The sequence below is a fragment of the Colletotrichum graminicola genome, assembly GCF_000149035.1.
Source record: "Colletotrichum graminicola M1.001 genomic scaffold supercont1.11, whole genome shotgun sequence".
In the NCBI taxonomy this organism is placed as follows: domain Eukaryota; kingdom Fungi; phylum Ascomycota; class Sordariomycetes; order Glomerellales; family Glomerellaceae; genus Colletotrichum; species Colletotrichum graminicola.
In genome coordinates, this window is record NW_007361015.1 from 496,372 (window position 1) to 509,549 (window position 13,178).

Below are 13,178 nucleotides of genomic sequence, written 5' to 3' on the forward strand. Positions count from 1 at the left end.
TAAATTTAATAATAGTTTTATAGGTAGTACCCTTAAAGGTATTAAGTAATTATTCTTTAAAGTCTTTAGTAGTATATCTCTATAGTTATTAACTATATAGCTATATAAAGCTATATTATATTATTTAAAGTATAATAATAGTACTTAAGGCGTTATATTACTTAACTTAAGTAAGGCTATTAGAAATATTAGCTAAATTAGTTATACCTTATAGTTATATAATAATAAAAGGCTAGCTACGCTTTAAGATAAAATATAAATCCTTAATATCTTATAAATAGATATACTTTTTTACTTTAGCTAGCGCCTATAGTTTATTTTACTTCTTACTTAGTTTTTTTTTTACTATAGTTACTTTTTATTAGCCTTACTAACCTCTTAAATATAAGCACTTACTTTTTACCTATAAGGTTAGAGGTAAATCTATATATTAGAGGAATTACTACTATTAGTATAAATAATAATAAAATAAGTAAATAAATAATATAATATAAAAAGGTATAAGTAAGAGATAAAGTAAATAAAAAAATAAAATAATAAATAAATAGATAGTAGTAAATAGCTTTAAAGAGGCCTTACGCTTTAGTAACATAATAAGATAGCTCTAAGGAGGCCTTACGCTTTAGTAATATAAAAAGATAGCTTTAGGGAGGCCTTATAGTAAATCTTACTTAAAAAATAAGAGGAGATATACACTATCTCTAAAAGGAGATATATATAGACCTTACTTTTTAGTAAGTAAGATACTATAGTTAAAGAATTTTTAAAAAAAAAAAGTAAAAAGTTAAGGTTATATACCTTACTTAAAGGTAAATAATAAGTAGTCTTTTTAAATTAATTAGGATAGTAAAGTTAAGTAAAAGTTATATTAGTTACTAATAACTATACCTTACTTAAAGAAAAAGAAAAAGTAAAAAAGATAGTATAGTTATTAATAAGTATTTAAAAAATAAAAAAAAGTAAGTAAATTAAAGTAATATAAGTAACTTTTACTTTTTTTACCTTACTTAAAGAATAAAAAAAGGTATACTTACTAAAAGTAACACTTAGCTACTAATTATCTAGTTAAGGGAAAAAGTTATAATTACTATAAGCTATACCTAGCTAATAATATAATATTAGAAGTATATAGAGGTAAGATTAGTAAAAGCTATTTACTTATAAATACTATATTAAAAGTAAATTACTTAGGTAGTTCTTACTTAACTACTTTATAGCTAGTCCTATTAGTAAGATCTTATTTAGATAAGAACTTATAGAAGTTTATTTACTTATAATTTTATATAGGCTATTACTACTATAATAAAATAAAAACTTAGTAAGATAAAAATCTTAATAATTAAAGGAAAAAAAAGTTAAAAGATAAAAAGAAAAAAAACTTAAAAAAACTTAGGTATAAAAAAAATAATTATACTAAATACTATAAAGGTTATTAGTAAGTAAGTAGTATATAAAAGAAAAAACTTCTCTAAAAGTAATAAAGTTAATAGTAGTAATAGTAGTTATTATATAGTAAACATAAGGCTTAAAGGGTTATTTACTAGGTATTATAAGATCTTAAGTACTAATAATCTTTAGGCTAGGTAGCACTTTAATACTTTAATCTAAGCTACTATAGTAAGTAAAGTATTATAAGCCTCTTTTAATAATCCTTACTAATCTATAGTAGTAGTAACTATAAAGTTAACTACTAATTAGTATTAGTATTATAAAGATTATAATTATAAAGTAGTAATAGTTTAATTAACTACTAGTTACTTGTTAAGATAGATAATAAGAAAAAGAAGAAGAAGTTGTTGTTATAGATATTTGTAGTGGTGTAAGTAAGCTGCTAGGGTGAGTCACGTGATAGTAAATCACATGACTATAGATTGGCTCCACCATTGAACAGTTGAATATCCCGACATATAGTCTTGGAACTCCGCCTACCTGTTGTTGTTCAAGTTTGTATAGATGTTGTTCACGAGCTTTGGCCAGTCGGCGATGGATAAGGCAAGGTACCTTAAGAAGATGAAGTCGTACGAAGGACCGACCCATGCGCTTTCGGCATCGTCAATCTCAAATCTGACATTTGGCGGGACAAACTCCGGTTGAATGGCACTCAAGTCAATACCAACAACCTCCGCGTTGGGGAACATGTCGCCAACCTCGATTGCCCATATACCCGTGCCGGTGCCCACGTCCAGGATGCGATGGGTCTTTTCCGTGTCGACAGGGGCCAGGAAGAGGCTGCCAATCGTCTTCACCACCAGGGAATGGCTGAGGTCGAGCCTGTCCATTTCCCTCTTGTCATTGGGGAATTGGTACGAGCCGGACCGGTATGCATGGTATCGACGGCCGTACTCCTTTGGGTAGTCGATAATACTGGAGGTCAAGGACGCAGTATACGAAGAGAGTCGGTCTTCAATTGCGGAGGCATCGTCGGTTAGGAATGCCTCATCAACCTCGATGGAGGAAGGGACGTCTTCGACAGTGACCGTATTTGGCGACGGCATGGATGAGGCTGTTGCAGGATTCGCACCGGGCTCAGACATGATGTGAGCAGAAGTCGGGCAGGTGATGTCTCGGAGAAGAGTTGTCGGAAATTTTGTGCCACAAGCCCAGGTTTTTATCGTAAATTAGACAGCTTCCTATGTTACTCTACCCCTCACCTTGGCGCCCATAGTGCTTGCGTTGTTGGTAATGTTGGTTGAAGTTGGATGAAATGGCCCCGCCGTGCGAGTATCTTATCAACCAACATTGCACTCTTGGGTATCTGCAACTTAGTTGGTGTTATCAACTTGCGGAGCTTTCAATCCACGATGAATACTTTCATGGCTAGTGCACATCTTTTCACTAGTCAAACTGGTCCTGTCTGTCTTGCTCCGGTTGCCGAGCCGTTCTATACTTGATGGCATTACTACCTGATTCTTTCATGAGAGAGCTCCAAACCGTACTGCCCACGGTATCTTCTGTAACATGATCAAGACACAGAATTTCCACGCGCAGCTCTCTTCACCCTGCCCCAGGACCGGCATACCGCCTCCATCAACAGGTGGTGTCTTCTCTTATGCGGTTCTAATTTGATAAATCCCGGCGACATTGACGAAGTGAAATCGCCCAGAGGCTCATCGACAAACAATATGACGACTTGATATGTTGAGTCGGGCTGCCGCACCAGAGGAATGTTTCGAAGTGCAAGTATTTGTTGCAGCAACAATCGGAGTGCCCGCAAAGCCGGGATGCTTGGTCTTGGAGATTGACGGAGTGGCCAGCTGAGATGACTGCCAAGATGTTGCTCACGTTATAAATGGCTCGCCTCAGTTCCTTTCAGGAGGTGTGATTCTCTCCCCTAAAAGATATAAAGCTCGTGGTGTCGGTCTTATTTGCACCTTTGAGTGACGAGCTCATACCTTTAGTAGGCGTCAGTACTGCTATAAAGTCTTCAGCTAGGTAAAGTCACAGTATCGGTATTAGCAAAACCTCATGTCACTTAAAGAAGGTTGAAAACGGAAGAAGGGAGTTGTACAGTAGTGTAGATAGAAGTAGGTTGCTAGAGGGCCCTCAGCATTTTTGTCCATGTAGTAGGGCCAGCTGCCATTTGGACCGGCGCGATCAAACTAGGCCACCAGCTCGTCGTCCCGGCAATGGTCAGGAAGCCAAGAAACAGAAAGAGTATCGTATTTGCACCCAAGATCGAGGGCTTCAGAGATAGACGAACCGCAGTAGCAGGTGATAGCCTGTGGTAGTCGTGGTCCTGTATTCTGCAAGCCCACGAAGTATGCTACCCCGGAGAGGCCCAGTATGGTTAGGAGGGCATGACAGACTAGAGTGCAGGAAGAGGCGAGCGCTGTTAAGTAATGCTTCGCCGGCGAGTCTGGCACCTCCGAATCATCTCCATTGCAGCTAGGTTTATGTCTTCTGCTGTGTTTGGTAGAGAAGAGTAGTTGGCCTTGTTGCTTTCAAACACTGGAAATGCATCGCGAGGAAAGTCGCTTCGACTGATGCGTGTTACAACTTTCAAAGGACAAAGAAGAGGAACCTCAGAAGAGAAGACATGAAATTTGGATGATCTTGTAGGCCTGGCTAGACAAGAGGTTCGCTTTTGTGGCGATTGCGTTATCTATACAAACTTGGACTAGAGTAGAAAACAGACAGATCGTCCAGCGAAATGATAAATCCAGTTCATGACAGGATATCTGCAAGTGAATAATAGAATGAGACAAGGGCCGAGACTCCTCTAATCAGAGATGTGCGGCTTGGAAGCAGTACGATGGAGGTCGTTGGAGTAGTCACGATGCCCTCCGAATTCGTCCCATTCCGAGAAAGACGCATGTATCAAGATAGGTTGGTTTGAAAACTTATGAGGTCTTGTTGGTTTGGATCTTACCCCCTGTTATTTGTGCCGCACATTCTCGCGCCTGCATGTCCCGGATACCACAGCAGCTTACGCGAATAGGAAAGTCAGCAGTGAATTAGACCGGGGTGGAGTCCAGACTTGACAAAGGGCGGCCGATTCATTGCCGCCTGTCATTAATATGCCATGCTTTAAAGTCGTCCTTCGTATGCCTTCGTAGTATTGCGTCTTTTCTCTCCAACTTCATTTTGCACACACCCAGTTTGCGCCCCAAACCCCATCGCAAGCCATTGAGTAAGCGCATAGATCCCTGCGTCATTCATATACTTGTTTCAGTCAGCAACTGAATTTTTGTTTACACAGAACAACTCTGTCAAAACCTCTCGCTCCACAATGGCGTCTGAATACGAGGAGATCAGCGCCGAGACATCATCCCTAAACGAGGAGCTCTCGCATCTTAGAATGGAAGATCTAGATGCAGAAGATTGGGTTCATCGGATGAGAGCGAGGCCTCAGCTGAAGCCTTCGACACTACTCTATGTCTTTTCTGCAATTGTCATAGTGAAGACTTAGACGACAACCTTGATCATATGCGAAAGCGGCACGGCATGACCATCCCCTATCCTGAGAGCTTGATAGTCGACCTCGAGACATTGCTCAAGTATCTCCACCTTGTGACCTACGAGTACACCGAGTGTCTCTATTGTGGCTCAATCCGGAATACTCCACAGGCCGCACAACAACATATGACTGGGAAGGGGCACTGCAGAATCGATATTGACAAAGAGAACTCCGAATACAAAGACTTTTACGACCTTGAATCCAAACCTGACTCGGATGACGGCCGCTTTGTTGGCCCGAGACGCGAAGACTTTGTGGACGTGGAAGACGAAACAAGACACTTGCCGTCGGGGAAAACGGTCTCCCACCGGAACGCTAAGAAAGTTCGCGATCATCGAGATTCGAAGTCGAGAGAAAGAGACCAACAGTCTCTCCCTTCTGGAAGAGGGGGGGGGTGCTTCCTGGACCTAACTGATTCGGCTCTGGTGACCAAGAATGGGAAGAACAAAGACCTGGTTGTGTCTAAGGAGAGCAATAGCATGTTCCACAAGCAACTGGCATCAATGAGGCAGGGAGATCGGTTGGCTCTTGCTCACTTGCCTCTTCCACAGCAGAGTCGCTGGTTGCTAAAGCCAAGAAGCAACAAGAGATTTGGAACCGCTTCGAAAACGACCAAGCAATCAAACTTCAGTGTAAAGCTAGGGGATAATGGTTTGTTGTCGCTCCTGAACCTGGCAGCGATGTCTGGGATGATGCACCTCTAGGGTGTTCTGCTAGTGTGGAGCAGGACGAGGAAGGTTAGGGATTAGCGGGCGTGGTAATATGTATATGACTTATTCGAGGTCGACCCCGATAATTTCAACTCCCTTGCCCTCTCACAACCCACACCTCATCGAAGCAAAACGCCGTATCCCCCTCAATCCATCAAACTTTTCACAAGATGTCTGAGGCAGAAAATCCCTGTCCAACCTACGAAGCCCTCCGGGCCAGCCCGATCACGGTGGTCGCCGCACCCAACAGCGTCGAGCTGCTCTTCATGACGTTGCAGGGCACCGTGCAGAGCGCCATCGAGGTGCTTTCCGACCCAAGGGACTCAGACACGCGGACACCCTACTGCGACCAGGCAACCGGGACGTACCACCCTGTCAGCGCGCCTAGGACTAGGTACCTCTCTCCTCCCAGCAAGATAAATAGAGGTGCTCACCAAGACACAGCTACACTGGCTGATAGCGGCAAGGTCAGAATCCGGAGACTTTGCCGCGTATCACGAGCGGTTCCACCACGAAATAGCAAAGATACTGTCACGGGTTAGAGCACACAGCAGGGCATATATGGATTCAGGTCTAAAAGGCTTAATTGAATGTAAGTGAAGGTAACGAAAGTGAGGTCCTATATATATAGGGAACGAATGTGAAACACCACGTTATATAGCACCTGACAGTGCTGTTACATATGGTGGAAATGCATGAAGCTATCGTGACACATACACTGCACGTGCGGCAACAGAAAGACCCCCACACACCTATTATAGTGCCAAAAGGTTAAGCAGAAAACGTGTGTCCTATAGTCTCACGAGCTAGGGCATATCACTTTATTAGACAGGTGATGGAAGATTTCTCGGGCTTTATTGCACTGCTAACTAACACAAAATTCTATACTAGTATATGCCTTAGGGCATAGACATATGTACCTAGCATGTTATCCTTTTCGGCTATTACTATATTATAGCCCCTAGACGTATAACAGCTAAGACAGCTAGCGCAGGCGTTTATTAGGTGGGAACGCTAATCAGTAGAGGACTCTATTATAGGCAGCTTACAGCCTTATTCTTGCGCCTACTTACATATATAGCTAGTACCAAGGCCACAGTAGCTAGGATAGTAGTGCTAGACGTGACAATAGACTACTAACTACTATAAGCATGAACGCGCCGTTGGAGCAATCGCGCAGGCCGTACCTGAAGTTGAAGTTGCTTCAGAGACAGGCTGGGTCTTCGCTAGAGCAGCTCAGCTCGGACCACTATTCCAGCATGTTGTTGAAGTAGGTCTAGCCGCATAAGGGCAGGGAGCTGAATTTGATGGTTGAAGTGGGGGGTGCGGTGGCTTTCTTGGATGTACAGGTGGTTGTGGTATGTGTTGTAGTTGCTGTGCCTGCAGAAAATGTGGCGGAAGAGGATTTGGATAGGTTTGAGGAGGTAGTCGTTGTCTATACACACAGTGCGGTCAGTACTAAAAAACAGACGATAGGATAAGACAAGAAGAAAAGCGATTGCCTTACTAACACTATAATCTAACGCAAGGACACTAGAGATATTACCCTTACCATAACACTGGCTGTATATAACGTTCTAGGTGTAGCTATTATTACTACAATATATACTGTTAGGCGTATTCCCCCTTATCTAGTCATATGGTGTCAGTTTAAAGTTGCAGTTACTAGAGAAGTACATGTACGGTAGGTGCTACAGAAGTTGTCACTAGTGTTGCAGGCGCCGTCCAGGTTGCAGCAGTTGCCCCACTTGCCGGCGTACAGCTGGAGGCTATGGTTTAGGCTGCAGGTACTGGCGGCGCAGTCATCACTACGTCATGACACACCAAGAAGTCAGTTTCCTCGTTTTTATAGTATAGCATCTTTAATGTCAATTTAGGGATGTTTCATTGGCTTCTGCCAGTAGATGGATGGCACCACTATTATTGTGGAGACGCTCAATATCTTAGCGCTACTACGTCAAGAGTGCGCGATCCCGTGTGAGGACAAGAACAGATTTATAGACAGACGGGCCTGCGCTAAGTGATCTACGTGCATCACTAATACACGATTGGTTTTTCCTTAAGCTTAGAGTGGAGGAAACTACTCATTATTGGAGTTAAGGATATTTACTTGTTGTCTCCCTTTCTCCTTCTGGCTAGTACATAAAGTTCCTTCACAGGCATTCATTCGTTATCACTGTTGTTCTTCAGTAAGGCTTATTGCCAATTATGATGAACTATAAGACCGCATTATGAGTGATGGATACAGATAACATAGGAATCTTTAAATCAGTAGTGAAGGTGTAATACCGTGCACCCTAGTTGTTGGTTTTTTCCCCCCCAACTGCTCAATACTTTTGCAATTGTCCAAGTATGTGTGCCCATTTCACGTGGCTGCTTGAAGGATGGAGATATTACGATTGAATGAAGGGAGGCCCTGTTGATGCTGGCACTTGCTTGATGTCGTACTCACAGTTGAACCCTACCTGCATTGTATCGAGCGCACTGTAGTCTGGACACTGGGGCTCTTTGCCACATACCAACGTCATCAACGAATCCCTATTATTAGTTCACAACAAGTCTTGTACAGATGCAAAAGCGTCAATTTCGCTGTGGAACATGTAATTATTTAACTTTCAATATAACAAAAGACTTGTTAGTTAAGACAGGTTTGAGCACATGCCCAGTAATCACAGCTCAAATCCCGAACAGTCACAGCGTCTACTGTCACATGAGCACGCACCGGTGGCCAAGTAAGCATGGTCATGTCTTCAGCAATCTTATTAGTCGTAATAATTAATATTCTGAACGATCAGCCAAATGACCGTGGCCTCCAATCCTTTCTAACAACCCCGATCATAGAAAAAAAGTCCATCAAAGGCTCTAGTTGGGCCAGGGCTTGCCGCCGGGGTACCAGTCCTGGTTGCCGCAGCGGGCGGGGAAGCCGGGGACGCTGGGGGGGACGCTGCCCCAGGTGCAGCGGCCGAAGCAACACTGCTCAGCGCGCTCGCAAGGCGCGGCATCGGGAAGGCATTGCTGGCGAACCTCGAGAGGAGCTATGTGCGAGTTAGTTCCTGTAAATAAATGGTTCCAGTTCCAAAAAAAAAAAAAAAATGGACAAGGGCACTACTACGTACGAGTTGTGCTGGGGGCAGCGCTGACGGCCGCGGCCATGGCCGTGGCGATGATAGCGAGGGAGAACTTCATGTTGATGGAATGTGAAAGGATATGATCTTGTTGAAATGGTTGAGATGTTGAAGCGCTAGAGTGGTGGATGAGGGATAAGACAACTTGCTCAATGGAACTGGAGAGCAACGATGCTATTTATATTATAGACGATTGTCGAGCATTCGCAGACCGAGTCCGAAGTTGAAGTCCGAGTTGGTGACTGAGCCTTAGAAAGCTGGAATGCTAGTTTCTTGGCGGGATGGATACTCCGCTTTAATGACATGTCACCAGCGATAATGTTGCTTTCTATCGGCCATGTTTCCCTATGGAGCTAAAAAGGCTGGGCGGGCAAGGCGCGCAGTTTGGGCATACTAAATCATCACATCAATGCCTTCTGCAACGAGACGGAGCCTCCAACCTAGTATACCCCGCAAGAACAGCCAGTCACAAGCCAGTCAGACTTGCTGTAACCCCGGCCACACTACATCTCGTACATCGGCAATCACCTACAAGCGACCGTTAATCCGCACATTATGCACCACCATTACCTCCAGGCGAAAAGTCCGTGGTGGCATGCTCGAGACCGAGTTTCCTACTCTGGAGGAGGCTTAGTGGGCTCTGCCTCGGTACAGCACGGACCAATATCCCGCAATGGGAAAGGAGTGCATTCAACAGTACGCATCCGGTATGCAATTAGTACTATTTACCCCAAGATGTACGGAGTAGGGTGTACTGTACCCGTCTCGCATGATCAACTTTTTAATGGACCGTTAATTTCCCATTGTCCACCTTCCTGTCCTGTCTGTGGTAAATGAAAGTACTTGTGTCAGTCAAGTTCGAATCCTATCAGCGTCACATTTTGGCGGAACTTGACTGCTTCTTTCTGTTTGTTGATCTGCCAAGGCTCTCCCATAACGGAGCAGTCTCATCCTGGGAAACGATCATCCTCCAGTCGTCCTGTCAGGCTTAGCTAACATGATGGAGTCCAGGGCCAACCCGGCCTATTACGCGGGAAGTACGTCTCTAAGCGAATCAAGCATAACTTGACAGGAATCGGCCCTTGCGACTGGGGATTGCACACTACCCTAATATGCAACGTTGCGGTGCATTCGAGCCGCTTGCTGGCAGTGGGATCGGACCGGGCTGGTGTTCTCCGAAAGTAACTATGAATACGGATACGTTCGCAACCAACACGGATCTTTTTGGCTGGTTTCGAATTTGGCCCGATAATTCTGATGGGCAGGTTTGTCGCGGCATGCTTCACCAAAGCATCATAATACACGCGCGCAAAGAGGCCCGCAAGCAACCTTCTCACCTCTCCCATCATTCGCGGTCGGCTGCTGGCCATCTGGCCTCATAGCTAGTCCTGCTTCTATCAGAAAGGACCCGATAGAGTCTCCTGCAAACCGCTTGACTAGACTACCTAGTGGATCCTATAGCGGATCCTTGAACCCATATTTGATGGTGCCATAGAATTAGTAAACCATGCCAACTGTCAGGCCATCCAGTTGATTACAATGCATTTGTAAGATTACAGCAGTCCGATTTCAGCATTAATTGAATGGCCGAATGCCGTATCAATAACATCACGATACGCATTGTGTATGAGCTGGGGTGATGCTGCATGGCAGGCTAACGATAGAGTGTTTTAGCTCCCACAATGCCTAAAAGATCATTAATAAGGGTACATGTATGAAATCAGGTAGATTGCTGCCAGGAAACGTCCGAGAATGCAGGAGAGTCCACGGGCTTCAAAATAGCCTTGGAAATAATTGACCGCGCCATGAACGTAAAGTGGTGGGCTGTAAAGCCCAGCTCCTCTGCTACCCGGCGGTATCGGTGCATTATTCAGGCCTCTGTCCTTCCCCTGCCACTCGATATGGGAAATGACAAAAGCTCACCGACAGTTGTGCTCAAGTACAATGAGATCTTCATGAGTTGTTTTGAGAAGTTAATCACGGACAAGAGACCCAGTTCGACGTCTTCGCTTCCGTCGCATGGATCATGATCGCTTGAAAACAGAGGCCCATCGTCCAAATCTTGGAGCATTGGCGGCGTAGATCAGATTACTTGCTTGATCAGTTGGCTACTTTATATCACACAAAAGTTACGCCACAGTAGCGCGTGCGTCGTCATCATCTTTACTATCGCTATGTTTATTCCGAGCTCACACATCGTAATAACAGTTTATGCTGACATCACCGTAAGGCACGCATGATGTTCCGCGACCCAGTGAAAGCCGGAATGAAGACTAAGTGCTATCTGCCACAATACCCGGAATATTGACCATCTTGTTGTCTATATAGATAGGGCAGGATACCGCAGTATTACAATTACCTATTGCCGTATTAGAATCTAGACCTACCTATACCTGCGGTGTTGTACCGCTGGGAAAGTCACTTGGGTGGCCAGCAGTTGGACGTACAGAAGATGCCGCACATGAGGGATAGGGCGAAATTTGCGAAAATAGAAGCTCTGCAGAAGGTTATTCTGTCTATGGCGGTTGGTATACAGTTCATCGTGTCAGAGACCGAGGACTTGGAGAACTACAACTACAGACTGTTGATTAATAACCACAAGATGCCGTTGAGACTGCCCTCTGAATCCTATAGAATAGATCCCCATCTATCCCTCTCCCATTCTAGATTATAGAACTACGATTTAAAGTATATATATGCACTGTATTTACAAAATATTATGTACTACTAGGGGGGGAGGAGCAGATAGCAAAGGAGGTCCAGCTATATCAAAAGCCCGCCTAATCATAGATTGGAATTCCAGGAGGCGCAGCATCTCATCTTCGATCCAGAACCAGCACAGCAGAGGCTGTTCACAAGAACGAGGCTTTAAGGTACATCATCAAATCACACTGCCTGTGTATATTCAACTGTTAGGCTAGGAAGTAACAAATCTAATGTCTTTCTAGCCAAGTCTTTGACATTTAGGTCTAGCAAGTAATATATAGTCGCAATCTAGGAAGGCAAGTAAAGTCTAAAGTCACTTAGCACAACTGCAACAACAGACCCTTCTCATACCCATTATTTATCTCTGCTTCCTACTTGCCTCTTAGTTAGGTTAACTCTTTAACAGCTAATCATTCTTGAATAGTCAAGTATAAGATAGTGAAACGTTCTTGCTGTTCTGATTTCTTACTATTAAGCTTGCCTTATCTTGTCTTTGTCTTTTTGTTTGGAAAGATGTGTGATGTTCCTAACTTTGTCAGAGACAACGATGACGAAGACAATGACAATGAAAACGAAGACGAGGACGGAGAGATAGCCGACGCCTAGATACACTGTAAGTTATATCTCTTTCACTTCTTAAGCCGAGCTGACAAACAATAGTAACTTACGGTACCACTTACAACATCAACTATAATATTCTTTCATCCCGCCTATGGCGCTGGCCTCCTCGTGGGAGGCGGGGGTAGCAGTCGGGAGCAATAATCCGGAGGGCTAACGGCGCCAACCACAACAATATCTGAGCTCTATTACTCTTCTTACGGACAACTTTATTCTTACCCTCTGCATACCTCGAACACGACATTAGCAACTAGTAGTCACGCTCCCTCGGGCTCATCACCTGGTCGTCTTACTTCTCTAAACCGGTCGCCTCCTGTTCTCTCTAAGCTCGTCACTCATTCAGCTACCTCGGGCTTCTTGAACGAACTTTCGTCGAGACAGCAGATGCCACCAACGGTCACGGTGGCTTGAGTTGTACAAGCCAGCATATCAGCACTGCTACTTGGAATAGAATAGTCCAACGAGAAACGAAGTCATAGAAATAATGAGCCGGGATCTTTCCAGCCATGATTTTGGCGAAACGCTGCTCAGAATCTCCTGCTCAGAACTCCCAGCACGTTATTGGCTGGTACATACATAACCTCAACATGACACACGCAGGCAAACCATGTGTTGCCGTCCTGTCCACTTGTACAACAATCTGATGTCTGGTTGAGTTACATGCATCATGCTACCGGCCGTTCCGCAGCGGCCATGTCCTGATATAAGGCCCGACTAGGCGCCAGAGACATCAAAACTGTCACAATATATAAGGCTTTAGTTACAACCCTGTAACCGACAGCGTCGTTTTATTACGTAGCAAAAACCCTTTGGTACTAAAACCAAGTGCCCTTCTTGAACTGGGGTGTCATATGCGTGTCAATTGCTATACCTTGGCAAGCTACCTTAGATCAGCCGATTACTACAAAGGTAATATCACAACCTTCATTCATTGACAGAAATTTAACCTGGTTGAGTGTACGAATGACGACCTGTATTGTGGGTTACAATATTGAAGTTGTTTCTGAGTCCTCAGAGTTCAATTGTCGAGCGTAGAACCCACAACGATAGACATATTATTAG

General features: G+C 44.0%; 3 protein-coding genes across 3 annotated transcripts; 1 reads left to right on the forward strand and 2 right to left on the reverse strand.

Moving 5' to 3' along the window:
* Window positions 1-1,925: 1,925 nt before the first annotated feature.
* GLRG_03686 (methyltransferase domain-containing protein) lies at window positions 1,926-2,534 on the reverse strand (the record flags this gene model as incomplete). Its single annotated transcript, XM_008094371.1, has 1 exon — window positions 1,926-2,534. One exon carries the CDS (start codon window positions 2,532-2,534, stop codon window positions 1,926-1,928), a length of 609 nt encoding a protein of 202 aa, XP_008092562.1.
* Window positions 2,535-5,837: 3,303 nt separating this feature from the next.
* Window positions 5,838-6,124, forward strand: GLRG_03687 (uncharacterized protein; the record flags this gene model as incomplete). Its single annotated transcript, XM_008094372.1, has 2 exons — window positions 5,838-6,061; window positions 6,112-6,124. 2 exons carry the CDS (start codon window positions 5,838-5,840, stop codon window positions 6,122-6,124), a joined length of 237 nt encoding a protein of 78 aa, XP_008092563.1.
* A 2,405-nt stretch (window positions 6,125-8,529) lies between these two features.
* On the reverse strand, window positions 8,530-8,853 carry GLRG_03688 (uncharacterized protein; the record flags this gene model as incomplete). Its single annotated transcript, XM_008094373.1, has 2 exons — window positions 8,530-8,702; window positions 8,784-8,853. 2 exons carry the CDS (start codon window positions 8,851-8,853, stop codon window positions 8,530-8,532), a joined length of 243 nt encoding a protein of 80 aa, XP_008092564.1.
* Window positions 8,854-13,178: the final 4,325 nt, after the last annotated feature.